This window comes from Acomys russatus, chromosome X, assembly GCF_903995435.1.
Source record: "Acomys russatus chromosome X, mAcoRus1.1, whole genome shotgun sequence".
NCBI lineage: Eukaryota > Metazoa > Chordata > Mammalia > Rodentia > Muridae > Acomys > Acomys russatus.
In genome coordinates, this window is record NC_067169.1 from 49,444,700 (window position 1) to 49,462,909 (window position 18,210).

An 18,210-nucleotide genomic window follows, 5' to 3' on the forward strand; every position below is an offset into this window, starting at 1 on the left:
ATGTCTTTCTCTGTCTTTCTATTGTATTCTAACATTTTTTAGTACTGACCATGGTATTTTTCCCTCACAAAAAACCAGCTCCAAACTGTCTTTATAATCTTTCATGGATCTGAAGCCCTACTGACCCACTCCTGTGATCACATTATGCACATATGCTTGGTTTCACTCATTAACAAAGTATACAGCTCTAAGACTAGAGCTCAATAAGAGCCCCGCAAGCCTCGGAGGCTGTGGCCCAGGCATCTGCGCAGAAACAGAAGCATCAGCACTCTGAAAAACAGGGTTCCGAAATGTCTAGTCCTCAGATTCTTCACTTGCTGCACCGCCTTTGTTTTAGTGCACTTTCAATGACTTTAGCAGTAATGAAAGGGACCAGGGGCTTATATCTTGAAACTTTCTACTTGCTAGCAAATATGAGAGGCTCAAGAAAGGGGATAAAAGCCAATACCTCCTAAAAGGGCCATTAAAGCCACCACCTACAAGGCCTCTTCCTAGATAAATGTGGTGTACTAAAGAGAACCTTATGTAGGAGTTCAGACACCTGGGCTCTTGTCCTGTTGTGGTCGCTAACTTGCTCTTCGTGTAAACTAAGCTGTTGTTAGTATAAATGCTTTTGAAAGTTCCTTCTAATCCAACCCTTTATGGGCTGTAAAGAGTCTTTTATCTCAAAGGCTGTGGTTCTTAACCTTTATTGGGTTGCAGTCCCATTTGAAATTCAGTAGAATGTTATGAACCATCTGCTCAGAAAAGGCATTACCCTCATGGGATTGTATATGTCATCTTGGGGGCATCATGGAGTTCCAGAATCCTTGGGCACCTGGTTAAGATCTGGTTTTGTTTGTTTGTAACTTTGTTTGCTTGTTTTTCAAGAAATAAAAGAGTGTATAAGCTAGAGGCAAATAAGAAGCAAGAGCAGCAATTCCTTGGACTCAGTGATGCTTAACAATTTCTCCTAACATTTGACCCTTTTTAAAGAAATGTTTTCTGTTTTGTTTTATTTGTTGATTGCTGGAAAGGAAGCTATTGGGTGAAAGGAGGAGGAAGTAAAATCCAGATAGGCTAGGCTTTGACATGCAAACATGCTTAGCAGATTTGGCCTCAGAAGCTGGAGGCAAAAGCAGAAAGGCTACCTTCCTAAGCCCATACTGGGGTAGGACACTGGGAATCATTCATGCAGCCTGGCCCCATTGGATTTCAGTAACATGTCATGGTACCAGGGTGCCAATCTGGTACTGGTCAGTGTCCATATCCTCGGAAAGAGACATGACCCAATTCTCCAATATTCAGCTAACATCCCTCCTCCCTTCCACATAAAGTAAACAATGGCCCCCAACTCAAGTGGTCTTTAGATTAGGTAAGATCTCCCCCCTCACACACACACTAAGATCAATCTTTAGCCCTGAATCATGAAGAATCCAATGACCTTCAAGGAAACAAGTTCAGAGAAGAGGGAAAAACGAGGCTCTCCTCTTCAATACAGGCCAGTGGGTATTCTCACTTCAGTAGAGCTTGGAGCTCATGAGAATCCGGCCATCCAGTGTCCTAGGAGCTGCTCACAACAAAGATTCTGGGGAGATGAAGACAAAATAAAAAGGAGAAACACACAGGTGTCTATTACATGTGCTCCTTATTTCATAGCTTCCCAGACATGGACGATACAAAGCCAGAAATGAGCTGCTCTTCAGCACCAATAGCTCACAAGGCTTTGAAGTAGACCCTTTCAGGAAAGAGTCCCTCAAGGCCAAGTCCTTTCGAACCTAAAAGGAAAAAAAGAAAGCAGGAAGTCAGCTACACCTGGGCAAATATTTAACAAGTATTGAGCAGTGGGGTCTCTCTACTTACTTACTCTGTAACTGGACTTACTCTGGAAAAGGGACTTTATACCTCAGAGGACTCCATGCAACAGGCCCAAGACTGCTATAAATAGGACTAGAGACTGTGCCTTTGACCACACCTTCAATTCCCTAAAAAACTATGGACAGGGGAAGCAAATCCTGGTAGTAGAACTTCTGAGACTGCCGCCCTACTCTTCTCCTTTACACGGTTGCCACTGACTTTATGGTCCTTTCAGTATCTCCAAACTTCCTTTGACCAGGCCTTCCATTTTAAAGCTGATAAGGAGAGCCTTATCTATCTCTGGGCCATGGATGGCTGGCATTGACCGGAATAAAATAGAAGGCTAAGGAGCGCATGGCAAGCCAAACTCCAGCTATTTGGACCTCGTTAATGTGCACATTGGTTCATGTTATGCCAGAGATCTGATAACCAAGCAATCAAAAGTCCTACGCAGAGAAAGACATTTCCCTGACCCCCAAGTCTCCTGTGACCTTAGCAAGTCACTTATCCACTCTGAACTTAAGTTCCTTTGTTTGTTGAGTTAGAACACATAGTATCCTCCTTACTTCTGGCATGTGATGTGTATCAAATAAGATCATGGATATGAAAGTTCTGTGCGCTAGAACAATATAAAGGGCTATGGATGATGATGGTTCAGGTAGGAAGAACTGAAAGAGTGACATGGTCTGAAGGAATGAAGTCCCACTACAGACACACTGACATCTGTCATAATGTCGAAAGGGAAGTTGCTCTTTTCCTAACAGACTCAGAGGATTTCTAACTGAGAGTTAGAAAGTTCCATCATCTCATCTAACAAACAGAAGTTGAGACTAGGAAAAGAAAACCTTCTTGGCCCAATGGTCAGCCATTCCCAATTAACTCAATTGAAAAGCAAAGTGAAAATAATGTGGTTGAGGAAGAACAGAAGGGAAGGAGAATGGACTCTGTTCCCACCCTCTGGACTCATGTGGCATTCTAGTCTTCAAAATCGTAGATGTCATAAAAAAGGCTTATTTGAAAAATATTTTGCAATGACTGGTAGAAACAACATACCTTTGGCCTCAACTATCATCTCCAGGAAGTTTTCCTTGAGAACTGTGGGCAAAAAGAAAGAGATTTCAATAAAGCCTTTGAAACTAGGACTAAAAAGGCTAATGGCAAAAAAAGTCACTTGATTAATGAAATTTTCTGGTTAGGCAATTTCCTTGCTAGGAATTTATTCTGCTCAGATCTTTTGCTACATTTAATTCCCTTCTTCTAGGTTGGGCAGAGGTGGAGAACCCAGTAATCTAGCCATGAGGCCACCTTTCACTTGTCAAAACATGTTTTGGGCGAATAGATACAATAGAGGAGTTGGCCCAAGAGCACAGTTTCCATCCTGTGATTATCACTACTGGTGAGAAGGGTAAGAAGCCAGGGAGAGTAACATGTAAAAGGTAGACTCCTCTGTCCTAAAAGCCAGACCAGCTCAACTTGGACTGTTGATGAACTTACATCAGCCGCAAATTAGCCTTCTCAACTCAGCTGAGAATAAATGGGGAAGGAGACAAACACAGAGAATAAATCCCACCACAATATGGCCAGAGCATCCCATATAAGAATTGGTTCCCACAGCTATATCCACAGCCTTTTATTTTTCTCTCATCTCTTGAAACCACTTGTAACTATTTGCCTAAACTATCTAATTCCTATTCATGGTTTCAATTACCACCAAATATTGGAAATTTTCCAAAGTGTCACTTCTCATATTACAGTATATATGGATGTTCCACACTAGAGTTCTATACAATAGAATACAATAGTTATACCTAACAGTTCTATTGCTAAATCTATAGGGTCCCACACTGACAACTAGATTAAGTTACAGTTACTTACTTGGAATCTCTACCTGGAGGAGGTCTCACACTGTCTTCAGAGCCATTGTTTGAAATTGAGTACAGCAAACCACCTCACAAACCCTGTTGCTTTATGATTAATCATTGTACTATCTATCACATTGCCCAAGCTAGACTTTTCTTTCTCAGCACTTCTACAATGCCTCACATTTGAAAAGTCAGCAGGGTATGACTGAACTGATCTCAAATCTGTCCTTTTATTCCATTCCCACGGCAACGCCTTAGGTCAGGACTTTTATCAACTCTTGCCAGCAAGATTTGTTTCCTAATTGGTCTCCTTGCTTCCAATCTTTACCACTAGAGTGATCTTTTTACAACTCAGCCAGCTCAGAATGTGCACCACCACTTAAACATCTTCCAGGACTTGCCCCCAGTAGACTATAATACAAAGAGCAAACACCTTAATATGTCATACAAGACCTTTGCAGCCTGGCTCTAATCCATTTTCCTGGTCTTATGTTCAGCTAAGATTTCTCCCCTCACCCCTCCGTTATAGACAAAGTGGAGCACTAATCACTTCTGAAGCTGTCCTACGTTGTGAAATATTCTCTCTGCTTTTCCTGACAAAGCTCTAATAATTTTTCCTTTGAGGTTTTCTTTTTTAATCACTGAAGAGGGCAAGGGAATAAGGAACAGATGCTATCAAAATGGAAGGCTACAGTCAAGTGTACAAATGGAAAGCTAAAAGGGGCAAGATAATATCTAAACAACTCGGCATTTGGTCTTTGGGATGATAAAAGAAGTAGGCAACAATGATCTTGTAGGGATTAGCCACATAATGAGCAACATCTTGCTCAGTGGCCAGCACGTGGCTACACTAGTGAGAGTAGTGGACTCAAGGTGGGAGGGATGGTTTTTCCTATATGGCTTCTGAGTAAGAAGAACCTATGAGTAGCCATGATGGCATATTGAAGGCAGGCATATTTTAGTCTTACATTCCTTCCAAGGTGGAGTCTTAGGACAGACAACATGATTAAGTTTAGGCTATAGAAGCCCAGATAAAGTGTGGATAGAATAGCATGGGCTGAAGTGCCCACTTGGGCCAAGGCCTTCTAGGTTTGTGGTTGGTCTAAGTCTGCCCTGAGCACTGGCTGACAAATCCCAGCCCATTGGCAATGTTACCAATCTTTCCATGTCCTCAAAATCAGTTTGGCTACAGTTTTCCCCACGAAACTTAGTCTGCACTAAGAATTCTACTAGATTTTGTTCCTGCCTCTTAAATATTCTCTTCTTGAAGCCTTGACAGCACGTCCTCAGTTACAGATCAATCCCTCAAATTTTGCTTCATATCTCTAATTTACCAAGCCCCAGGGATCAGGGCCTTGACCTCACTTTCATCTGTTATGGCAGAATGATGTTATTTTTTTAAAACAGAATTTGGCTGACTCCAGAGCTGCCTGTGGCTGCCAAGCTACACTAAGGTAACTCTTCATGTAGAATCAGATCTTGGATAATTAGGTCCCATGGTTTTGGTAAGAGGATGTCAAACCTATCCTCACCCCATTGATGGTAAAGGTGCATTGTTGTGCTTTTAACTGACTACATAGAAAAGTTCATTCTTGGTCTTTGCCAGGAAGAACAATTTTAAAACTCTCTGATTAGTCACATAGAACAAACTCACAGCAAACACCCTGAAGACTAAAGCAATCATTCCTCTAGGTGCTTTTGCCCAAATGCTTCCAAATGCCCAGGGCTTGAACAGTTTGTACCAGCATTTGAGAAATTTTAAAAACAAATGGAAGAAAGGACGAACAGAAGGAAAGAAAAGAAAGAGGAAACCAGGGAGGGAGGGACAAAAGAAGGGAAAAATGGGTTCTCAGGCCTCAGTCTAAAGATCTATTTTAGTGAACCTAGAGTAGAAGCCAGCGATCTGGGATGATTTTATTATTAATTTTTTTTTTTACAATTTTACAATAGATTTAGATGGATAGTCAGTTTGATAATCATTGATTGAGCCAACTACTCACACTTACTCCAAATCCACAGATAATAGAATGTTATATTCTCATTGCCTTTGTCAACTGACCTTATATACTATGGAGCCTAAATAAGTGAAATAACAACAAAAAGATTTTCATTACAGCCAGGCGAGGTGGTGCACGCCTTTAATCCCAGCACTCCAGAGGCAGAGGCAGAAGGATCAATGTGAGTTCAAGGCCAGCCAGGGCTACACAGAGAAAGCCTGTCTTGAAAAACCAAACAAAAGACCTTCATTGGGTTTAAATTTTTTGTCAAAATAGATTGGGACCTGTGCTGGCTAGTTTTATGTAAATTTGACACAAGCTGCAGTCATGAGAATAGGGACCCTTAATTGAGAAAATGCCTCCATAAGACAAGACTGTGGAGCATTTTCTTAATTAGTGCTTGATGGGGAAGGGCCCTGTGAGTGCTGCCACCCCTGGGGTGGTGGTCCTGGTCCTATAAGAAAGCATGATGAGTAAGCCATGAGGAGCAAGCCTCTGCATCAAATGCTACCTCCAGGTTCCTGCCCTGACTTCCTTCAATGATGAAAGTGATGCAGAAGTTTAAGCCAACTAAACCCTTTCCTCCATAAATTGCCTTGGTCATGGTGTTTCACTGCAGCAATAGTAACCCTAACTAGGACAGGACATGTGTATATACAACAGTGTTTATATGTGCACATGTATGTCTCTGAAAGAGAAATGGAAGACAAATGGAAATGATTAAGGAAAGAGACAATAGATCAAGGAATACACAAGTTAAGAAAATCAAGAAGGGAAGCATAAAGAGTACACAGGCAGAGAAAAACAAAAAATATTCAGAAAGAAACAGAATTGTAGGGATGCAAGGAAGAACAAGTGCAAAAAAAGACAGGGCACAGATGAGAAATAGATGCTGATCTACAATAACTGCAGAAGGAGGGAAAGGGAAAAGAGAGGGGAGAGAAAGAACAAGAACTGCAGAGAAACAGAAAAGATGGGAAGAGCAGAAATTGGAGGGACGCTCTTGATGCATTTATTCAAAACTGCACTTGCTTTCTCTTCTGTCTCCTCTCTCTTACCTTCCAGTTTTCCGGGAAGCTGTTTCGAAGAATCTGGTCCTGGATGCCACCCTGCAAACAGAATCAAACCAAGTCTGATGAATTGCGGTGGAAAACATGTGAGCACCAAGGACCATAGAAAGGACATGACCCTCCATACCGGATAAGTCACCAACACCAGGCCTTACTTTTGCTGGCAGAAAGGCAAGGATTTGGGAGAAACCATATATCACAATGAGGAATGGCTCAGAAGCTATAGGTACCCCAAGGCAACAAATAACAGCCCACTCAGACGTGTCTTTTCAAAAAATGAAAACAATCTGTTGTTTCAAAATGTGGTTCAGGGCATTTTGTAAATATGCATTGCTAATTGAGCTGAAATTGTAGAGGCTTTGTTCTTACCTCAATTTTACAATGATAGAAAACAAGAAGCACAAGAAAAAGAAAGATCAGGAGGTGAGAGTCTAAGAAGGAAGAAGGGCCCAGTCAGGCTGGTTATGGTGAAGGAATGCGGGTCCGTTAGCTGTACTTCTTTCTGGCGCCCCAGCTTACTGCCTAGTCACCAGAAGGCCTCTGGTCGTCAGCTCACCTCCTGTCCTGTAAGAGGATACTTAGTGGACCTGAATCATTTTGGAAGGCTTTTTTTTTTTATAAATGTATCCTTTCCTTCCAAGCAAGAAAGAAAAAAGCTCCAAGCATGAGTACAATTACCTCCCCCACCAAAATGTGTTCATTAAATTACTTTAAAACCAGTAGCAATAGCGCAAAATAAGAAAAAGATTCCTAGAGCAAAAAAACAAAAAAAACAAAAAAACTGAAAGTAGTTTTTTAGTTTGCAGATTATCAGGGCAGCTCAGAAAACTGGTCTTTATATAAGGCCTTGCAGACGTTTTCCTCTTTAGTGAAATAGCACTGCTTTGGGTGTTGAATGCAATATTTCAGACATGGATGACAATGGATAGTTGCCTAGATTATGATGCTCCACAGTCATGTGCTGTATACACATAGAAAGCAGAGATAGTAATCCTGAAGGCACTTGTAGTGGCCAGCACAAGCCTTAGGTCAAGTTGAAGGAGAACATTACTTACACAGATGATGGGATTTCCCCTGCATTGCTCGCCACTGTTTCTGGCTTTGCCTCTGACTTTTGTGAAGTACTGGCCCGACAAGGAGGGTCTGGGGGCCTCACTGGAGGACGAATGATTGTTTGCTTTTCTCCTAGGGGCCGAACTTTGCTGAAACAGTCGGTGTCTCCTAAAACAAAACAAAACAAAAAAATATCCAGGGCATGAATAGCCAGCCAAAGAGAACACAAAGCATTAGTAGGTACCTGAACTGGGGTTGCCTGGGCCATGTTCTCTGATACTTTTTTTTTTTTTTTTTTTTTTTTTTTTTTTTTTTGGCTAACAACAACTCTCCTTTGGTTTTTGTTTTGTATTTTTCTTTTTTATTATTAAACATTTTTTAATTTTACGTATATATTTATATTATTACACATATATGCAATAGACTACCTATAACAAGAAGAACCATGAAACAATCAGGAATTTTATCAATGTTACATTCATAGAGTTTTAGCCTTGAGGAAAACATCTTTATTATCTTGTTGAGTCTAAAATTCTGAATGTAAACCAGCATCTATCATATCTCATTTCTATCAATTTAAAACATCTATCTAGACCTAAAAACATCTTAACCCCTAAACAACTAAACTTCATTGTAAAACTAAACTCTCTGGTCTTCAAGCCCATCAGAGATTTGAGAAGGAATAAAATTAATTACCTGAATAGACAGGAAGTACAGGTTGGCAGCTTCCCAAATGAGATGACAGAGACAGTGGGTTAGCTGAACAGCCACCCCAAACTCTCTATAATGGCATACAAAGGCTTTTTGACATGGGAGCCATGCAGCTGCATGTCTGTCTCCCTGGCCAACCTTGGTCCTTACATTGACCAACAGAACATCTCTTAGGCCAATTTACCCTTTGGCACCAATTCTCCCACGGAAGCTCCACTTTCAAGGAGATTGTCTGGCCTTTTTAGAGCAGTGTGCCAGAGCAGTGACACCTCAACTCAGTCAGCATACAAAAGCTTTTCGATGTGGGAAGCATAAAATTCTTCTGGCTGCTGACCTTTTGAAAGCCTACATTTATAAAGTCGAGTTGTATAAACTTCATGTACCTTCTCTGTTTGTTATGAATTTCCTAACTCTCCATTTGCCTGGCTTTATAATTGAGAGCAGCAACATAATTCAGGTTTACAGAAATGGAAGGCATGAAGGTAGGAACCAGAATGTTTCCTACAGTGCCCGCTACATGGTAGGTGATTGATGAGGAACTTGAAGTTGATAAATTTATCACCACTAAAATTCAGCTCCTGAGCCTGGAGAAGTGGCTAAGCAGCTGAAAATCCTAAGTGCTTTTGCTAAGCACCCAAGTCAGCTTCCCTGCACCCACGTCAGGAGACTCAGAAGCACCTGTACCTCCAGTTCCAGGTGATCCGACATTCCCCTCGGAACTCTGGGCAACTGCACTTGTGTGTACATCTACATACATATGCACACAAAATTTAAAATAAAGTAAATCTCAAAACATCTCAGGTACCTTTCAGCATTAAAATACTCTCCTAATCACCTTCCTACCTCCACACTTCTGGCTTACAGATTCCTCGGAAGAAATAAATATATAGTTTCTATGAAATGGTCCTGGCAGGATTAGGGCAAAACAGATGTATTCACACACTGCTGGTGGGTCTATAAATTGGAATTACTCTATCTAGATACCCATCAGGCATTCTGGAACAATCTGGACAAAATATAAAATCATGCATAGGCAGTAATTCATACTTGTTTATCCAGTAATTCCACTATGAAGAAAAAGCACAAAGGAATTCATCCAACATAAAATAAGAAAAACCAACTGGCACAAAAAAACACCCTAATAGCAAAATGTGAGACTCAACCACAAAATCTAAACAAACAATTTATTCATACAAGCAATTAACCAATACATATTACATATAAACTGACAAGAATTTTGACAAGGCCAAGACAAAAATATCTATGTAAAATAATATAAAGAAAAAAATGAATCCATAAATCTGGGCATAGTAGCTCACATCTGTAATCCCAGCACACAGGAGCCTGAACTTGATCTACATAGTGAGTTCCAGGCTTGCCCAAGTTACAGAGACATACAGAATATGGCATTTAAAGATGGTTTGATTATTTTAAAGATTCATTGACAATGAGACTGGTTAACTCCTGGCAACACCCAGCCTACCTCAAAGAAGATGATGAGCATCAAAGAACCTCCTTATGGAGGTGGCTTCAAATGAGGCAAACAAGCAGGGGTAAGTAAGTGTTAGACTATTCTGCTTTTTTCCTTCTATGGACCCCTGAGCTCACATCATCTGTACTATATCCATTCCTTAAGAGTGGGTAGAAGGGGGGAAATGTAACACTAAGGATGTCTGAAAAGACCATATGGATATATACCATTTTATAAGTTTCCTAAATAAATAATTTAATCGGAGCTACCATACCCAGGAAATAAAGTTCTTCCCAAATGTCATAGATTAGCAAATAAATGGCCCAGTGCCAGGTATGAGATACTTTACCACAATTTGTTAGTCACAGGTACCTTGGAGACCCAAGAACAACATAGTCTATTGCCATTACTTTTGGTTTCCCACCACAACTTAATAAGATCCTATTGCTGAAGATATCACATGCTTTGGGCACAGAACATGTAGAAATCAACTTATTACTGATAGGGAAGCCTCATCCCTGATGGATAATTTTCATAATACCAGAAGGTTCTATATAAGCTTCTGGGATAGGGAGATTATCAGCAGTCACACCTATAAACTAAATAGAAACTGGCCTGGAAAGTTATGCTCATAGGTACAATAAAGGTGTGAAGTTACAGGGGTAACCAACTACTCTCTGATTGGACTTAGTGTCACCACAGGAAGAAGCACATGCCTGGTACTTTAAGTATGTCCTCAAATCCATAGTTGGGAAGTTCACTTGGCCAAGGGATGAACCTACTACTATCATTTGGCATACAGACAGAGAATTAAAGTGACCTCTAATATGTTTTTCTATATACACAGATCAATATAGCTCTCAGACATCATGAGTGCAGTTTACATGTTCAGTGGATAAAAGGTAACACAGAAAATCCTAACTAGTCAAAATGCTGAAAATAGGTGCCTGTGGTTTCATATTCCCTCTTCCCAAGGCACAGAGACTATTGCAGAAGAAAGAATGGAAAGATTATGAGAGCAATGCAATGTCTTTTGGACACTGAAAGACTGTTGCACTCATGGATCCACAGCAGCTGTGGTTGTATGTGCAAGACTTGCATAAGATCAAGTTAGTCAACATTCCAGGATGGAGAAAGGAGGGACAAGTAAGCCCACACCTAGCTGAGGAGATACTGACAACCCACAGAGAGCTGCTAGAGAAGGGAGAGTCAGTTTTCTTTACAGTATGGCCCTTAATATGGCAAACACATTCTAGTGGATGGTCCCCACATTCAGGATTATGTGGGACACATACAGCAGACTCAGTGGATATAAGAAAAACAGAAAAGAGGAAACAAATTTGGAAGGGGTGAGAGGATGGAGGGATCTGGAAGGAGTTACAGGGAGTCAGACGGTAAATATGATAAAAAAAAAAGAAAAAGAACCTGTAAGTGTGCAATTCTAAAACAATTAATAAAAATAATATAATTTTTGTTTTATAAGAGCCAGCTCAAATCTGACCTACATATTAAAAAGTTTATCTCCTGAGAAATCTTAGGGGGAAAGGTAGAGAAGAGATTCGAGTGACTGTGACAGTACAGCATAAGTGGTGCAGTAGTAGAGGAGTGAGAAAAATATTATTCCTGCATACAGACAGAACATCTATCTCCCCATCTAGGCTCTATCTTGACATTTATGGACATGTTGTTCTCCCTTAATATCAGGCTGATTTTCTACAGTCGCATTAGAAAAAAAAGAATCGAAGCAATAATAATCACTTTTTCCTAACAAGTTTATACTGTTTGAAACAGGCTCCTAGATAATTTTCATAGTAAGCTGAGAAGGAAAGAATGGAGACTTCATGCCATTTCCATTTTACAGTGAAGGAGACTGAGGCTCTGAAGGGTAAGTCCATCTAGCCTTTACTTATATGATTAGATTGTGATAGAGTAATGATTGAAATTCTTATCTCCTGTGTTCATATCTATTTCTTTCCCTGGTGCTTGCTGTATTGTTAGTAGTAGCAATATGAACTTGCAAATGATAATAATAATAACAGTAAGAAAAATGACAAATAAAACTGTAGTTACTATTTACTTTTACTGACTAATTTTGCAGTATAGGGATTAATCCCAGGGTCTCACACAGTTCCAGTCCTAGCTACTTTTATTATCAAACACTGGTTCAGTTGCAAGAAGAGTAACACTATACTTAGTGCTTTTTTACACATTTTTCATTGTTGAGATTGGCCATAATTCTGCACAAGTGTTATGATTTTTCTACTGTTGAGGAAGACAGTCCAAAATAGAAAGGAACCTCCAAATTTACCATGAATAGATCCATGTGCATGTACTTTTTGAAACCTATGTAGTTTCAGTTATCAGTGGTTCAGTGGCTTTGAACCCTGGCTACACATTAGAACATGTGAAAACCTGTAAATATCAGTACATGGATCCCATTCTCAGAGTTCCTAGTTTGACTGGGGTAGAACTTGCTCATGAGTAGTTCAATGCTCTCTGGGTAATCTGACGATGGGCAGTGTGAAGTGTAAAGGTGTAAGCCATATGACACTGTTTCCTTGCTGCAGGTCACAGATGAGCAGAGATGACAATGATCTCGCATTTCAACTAGTTACTGGAGTATGGAGCTTGATAGGAAGAACACTATACTTTTAGAGCCAGAAAATATTTCTACCTGAAGTCATGCCTATGCTGGGGCTCATTTCTCTTGATGAGTACAGCAGATATCATCCTCAAAATGGGAACCACATTCATTACCTTTACAGCCTCATCCAAATGGACATCTAACCAGGGCCTGGAAAGTAAGCACCATTAATTGTTTGTCTGATTAGGCCCTTTATATGCAACTCCAACTTGATGATTCATTACAAGTCATTCTTTGAAGTAGCAGCAAAGAGTTTTCTTGGCTAAAAGACCCCGGTGTTGTTCTTTCTTGCCTCCAATTTGTCTCAGTCACAGTTAAGCCACAATGTCAAACTGGCAAGGCACAGAAAGGAGTCAAGAAACCTGGATTCTCATCTTCATAGAAAAACTAGCTTGTGTAAGTCAGCAGTTCATTCCTCTGCCAGTACAATATAAAGACTGGACTGTTTTGCAGAGGAATCAGCAGGTGGTATCAGTCTGTAAACCTTTACCTCTTTCTGCTGACTTTTGTGTGCTGCTTTGGGAAGGCTTTGGAAGCCTCGGTGTCTTTATCTGTCTCTCGTGTCCTTTTGTCCACCTTCCTTTTTCCCTCTCAAGAAGAAGATTTCAATTTCATGTCTCCCTGCTGCCGGCAGAAAACACCCAAAATGCTTAAGCTGGCATTCACTACCCTCTTCCATTTGGCTTCAGCAGTCTTTTCTGATGTAGCTTTATTCTTCTTCACAGACGCTACAGTCCAGACAAACATTATTATTTATTGTTCTGTGTGCATGTCTTGCAATAAATCATCTTTCCAAGATGCTCTTTATCCTATTCCCACATGCCCAAATTTGCATCCGCTTAAGTGCCATGTCTCTTAGGAAGCTTAAGATTCTCCAAGTTCCTTTCTGTAGCTCTTAAGGCACTGGTTGTCTTGTACTTTGAATCTTGTACTTTGGCTCTTTGTTTTCATGGCTTTTTATCCCCTATTAGAATGGGAGCAACTTAAGAGCAAGATCCAGGTGGGAATCATCTCGGTATTCCCCAGAGACCCAAGTAAATTGCCCTGCGTGTAACTGGCAGATATTCAACAAATATTTATTGAGTAAAGAAAAATGCAGTTTGGTCTTTTAGAAGGACAGCGAAGAAAGCTTTCCCTTTTTAGGCTTCCAACTGAGCTTTGTGTGACACAAAAACATAATATCCCCAAGCTTCAAGAGTATTCGGATACCTAAAGTACTCCATATACTGGGAATTTTGTGAGAGCATTTGTATCCAACAAGGAATGCATGCAAACGATCTGACACAGTCTCCCTGGGGTCAGAAAGCCAGCTTGGATGAAAAGTGATAGACATGAGAAGTAAGTGAGAGTACTGTGACTCAGCAGTCATATTAGAGGACCAGACGTGGTACTCAAAGAAGTGAGGTATGGAAAAATATCTTGGAGTAGGACTATCAGAACATCCATGGACCAAACTAGACTTGAATTCGACTAGGACAAGCTAAAAATACTTTTTTGCCCCTTCCCTTTACAATGGTGTTGCTGTTATTTCTTTCTAAGTGTTTATCACATTTATAGGCAGGCTGAAGACAAAAAAAATCTAGTTCTGAGCTTTTTTCTTATGCCCGAATTTTAGGTTTGAGGTTTCTCTGAGGCTCTAGAATACAGAAAAGCAGATGGCCCGTCTTGTAGTCTGTCACTTCTTGAGTCTCTACTATGTAACTAGGTGCTTTATAGACCACATATACCTACACATACATACACACACACACACACACACCTTGCCTGTAATTGAGGTGCTATCCCACACTACTTAGAGTGGGAGAATAAAAAGTAAAGCTGACTTAATTACAACAGCCTGCCATCAAAGCCAAACAACTACTTCCTTTTACAAGGTAGTTGGAATGGGACAGGTATATACATGTCATTCTTCCTTGTTATAGCAATCCAATGGGCACAATTATGATCCTCTTATACAAATGAGAGGTTCAGGGAGGTTATGATTTACCTGAAATCCCACAGAGACATAGTCAAATTTAAAACACACATCAAGGAAAGTAATGGGGTTTGAACCACAACTTCTCTCTAGCCTATGGTATTCCACCAAATTGCAATTTTTAAATTTATTTTTGAATCTTGGTCCAAAACATGGGTTTCACTACAAATTTGATTGCTCTATTCAAAACCATTTTGCTATTTCCTTCCTTATCCTCTGTCAAATGATGGTGACATGTGTTCTTCACATGTGCAGATTTATGGAAACACAACAGTCATCAGTTTTTGACTTTAAGCAACTTTTCTGGACCTTTCCCTAAACTCGTCTGTACCCAACCTTGGGGTACAGAGCAGGGAGAAGATTGTTTCTTCTAATAGCTCCCCCCAAGTCTTCTATAATGCTTTCTTGCTTTCTATGACACTCCTCCATGCCCATCATAGAGCCTTCCTTGCCCCTTAGCCATTAATTATCCTTATGGAACACTTTGCAGTTAGACTCCAGGAAAGGCAGAGAGTGAAAACTAAACAGTAGATTACTAAAGCATAATAAGTCCAAACAAGAAAATGTGGATAATGGCCAGCAACGCCCATTACTGTAGGAGCAAGTCTGTTCCTAATACTTTTAGAGCAGATACAAATGCCACTTACAGTATTAGTCACCCCAGTGAAGAATTGATGGCTATGTGACTGAAAGGTCTTGCAAGCATCCTTCCTCCAAGCCCAGGAGCTATCATCAGATAGAGGAAAGCAGCTAAGCAGGGCTGTTAAACTGACATGCCATGGGGCCCCTATATGTGGCATGCTACACACTTTAATGCCAATACTGCAAGAAGAATGAAGGGCTTCTTACCCTATGCTCTTCCTGGAATTCTTTCAATATCTCTCAAGAACATATCTGGAACAGTTATAACCTATGAGCCATTTTCACCATGAACAGTGGGAAAGCAGGATCACAGCTTTTCATCTTGGTCTTTCCCCTTTCTTAGTGTGATGTCTGAATAAGTGTGCAAGTGTATCTAAGCAAAAGGCATATAGCTTCTATCCTCTTCATCATCCCAAATGGTCCTAAATCTTTTTGTACAAGCTAGACATTTGCATTTTTGTAAAGTCAGAACTCATAAGAGAAAGTAGCATTACATACAGAACCTAGATTTCAATAGATGTATGTGCAGCGGAAAGGAATTTATCTATGTGTGTAGGGGGCACAAAACAGAAAGTTGGGAGAATAGAGAAAGATTTCTAAGGGAAATGGGAAATATAGAAGATAATGGAATAAATGTAAAAGGAAAGATGAAGGGAGGGCTAACTGGGGGAAGAAAGGGAACCAGTTGGAAGAGAGTCAGGGAAGGATAATAAAAGAGAGAAATACATGACATGTGTATGAAGGTGCCATGATGAGCCACTCATTAATTTACATGCTAACTTAAAAAATTAACTTAAAAGACAACATCAAATGGTCAAAAGGAGACATGCTAATTTTGTATACCCCAAAGTAAGTGCCTGACAGAAAAGAAGGGGGCTAAGGTTGAAAATTAAGGAAAAAAAAAAGACTGTAGGGTTGGAAAGATGGTTCTATGGCTAAAAAATACTTGCTACTCTTGTGAAGGAATCAGATTTGCATCCCCACTCTCATACCATGGCTCACATCCATCTACAACTTCAGTTCCAAAGGACTCAAGACTCGCTTCTGACTTCCATGAGCACAAGGCACACACATGATACAAACATACATGGAGGTAAGTGTTCATATACACGAAATAAAAATAAATCTTTAAAATTAAATATGTGTTATAAAGTATCCCAAAGATCAAAGAAGCCTAGCTTCCAGCAACATCTTTGCATCTTATAACCCAATCTTGGCAAGTTTCATGTCTGGGTCAATTTTTCTATCTTTGAAATGGGTAGGGTAAAACCCACCTCACAGGCTTACTGACACTATGAATATACAATGAAGAAGAAGAAAAAGCCTCCTGGCACATGCCTGGGATACAAAATGTTTCTGAATAAAATTACATCATCACAATACAGTGGGTATTACTAAGCTAGTTGATTGTCATGGAAGTAAGCTATTTAACATGTCCCATGCCTGTGATATTTCTAATTGCATTGGGAAAACATGTGGAGAATGATGGAGTTCTTTCGCATTCTAGATCAGTGAAAGGGGTAAAGGTGGGGACAGGGTAGGGCAGTGGCACATTTCGAATAACTGAAGCCATGAAGCATTTTCAACAACAAAGCTGAAAAAGAATAACGACTGTTTAGTTAGAGGCTGTGAACAGAAGAGACAACTTTCTCCCCCACGCCTGCTATTTGGGTTGCTCGTTAGCACATGGGGTTAATCATCAGCTGCAGTTCAGGGGAAGATCTATTTGCAGCAACTGATTAACTGATAACTCTTCTGGTGTCCAGAAATTTACCACAAGCAGAGACGAAGTTAGGGCGGGAGAGAGGGAAGCAGAGGTGAAGTGATAGGTGGGAAAGCTGTAAAGAGGCAAATATACTAGAGATTTGGCTAGGCTTCCATCATGGCCCAACCTATCCTGGTTCTGGCAAGCTGGAGGCCAGAGGCTTTGAGGAAAACTGTGCCACATCAGCTTGTTGCTAACTGATTTAAGAGGTGGGGGAAGTCTGGCAATGCTGAAGCTCACACTCAGAGAGCCTGGACAACTCTGGACAAGTCAGATCAGTTCTTCTATTAACTGATGCCATTAGCTCACAGCTGCTGCTGCCAGAAGACCAAAGGACAGGAGTGTGAGAGAAGTAACAGGAAGGATGGCACTGGGATTGAATTCTAGATCCAAAGATGTTGGAGGCAGAATTGATGTGGAAAGCTCAAAGTTACTGTGTGTGCTGAGCAGACAGGATCTGGCTTGACAATGGGCAGGGCAAAGTTTACCATGGGGGTAGAAGTGCAGTTACCCAACTCTCTTCTTGGTTAATGTGATGATCAATATATGACTTCTAAACTGAAGCAGATGTCTCCAGAGATGTCTGGCCTTTGTTGGCTGCCTCCCACAGAGGCAAATTGTAGGGAGGGAAAACATGACTGAGGGAGAGAATTTGTAACATAGTTCATCTTCGGATTATGAGCCAGGTATTTTGTTTGTTATCCCTTTTAATCCTACACATTATTGGTAGGTGATCCTTTTTCCCATCTTAAAGATATAAGACCCAAGGTACAGACATGGAAAATAATGTGAGCATACAAATGCATTAGAGGGCCAAAAACAGAGAATTAGAGAGTGTGAATTGCTCTGTGGAAATCCTGCTGGCCTCCACACAAAATTGCATTTACTAAACTGCTCAAAGACAATGTTGTCAGCATGTGCTAAGGCTGTTTGTTCCCTGCCACAGACAACAGAATGTCTTTTCTCCACTTTATCTGGACAGGCTTGTTCCCCTCTGACCCCAACTTCCCTCTGCTTTCATGCATACTTTAAAATATCTCCCTCCCTCCCCATCTCTCTGTCTCTGTCTCTCTCCTCTCTAGAAGCAAATTGGTGATGATACTCCAGCAAGTGTAAAAGGCTTTATGTGCATTTCAAACACCAACTCCATCCCTGACATTTCTCTCCTATCCTGCTTCCAGGTT

General features: G+C 40.5%; 1 protein-coding gene across 2 annotated transcripts in view; it reads right to left on the reverse strand.

The window, feature by feature from the left end:
• Nucleotides 1–1,371: 1,371 nt before the first annotated feature.
• Ophn1 (oligophrenin 1) overlaps nucleotides 1,372–18,210 on the reverse strand; it is a 307,191-nt gene continuing 290,352 nt past the window's right edge. For both annotated transcript variants that reach the window (XM_051142013.1, XM_051142012.1), the window contains 4 exons: nucleotides 7,821–7,986; nucleotides 6,754–6,804; nucleotides 2,890–2,931; nucleotides 1,372–1,757 (listed from right to left, as the gene is read on the reverse strand). In XM_051142013.1, the coding sequence (XP_050997970.1) occupies nucleotides 2,898–2,931; nucleotides 6,754–6,804; nucleotides 7,821–7,986 (251 nt within the window). In that variant the 3' untranslated portion in view covers nucleotides 1,372–1,757; nucleotides 2,890–2,897. The remainder of the gene's footprint in view (nucleotides 1,758–2,889; nucleotides 2,932–6,753; nucleotides 6,805–7,820; nucleotides 7,987–18,210) is intronic.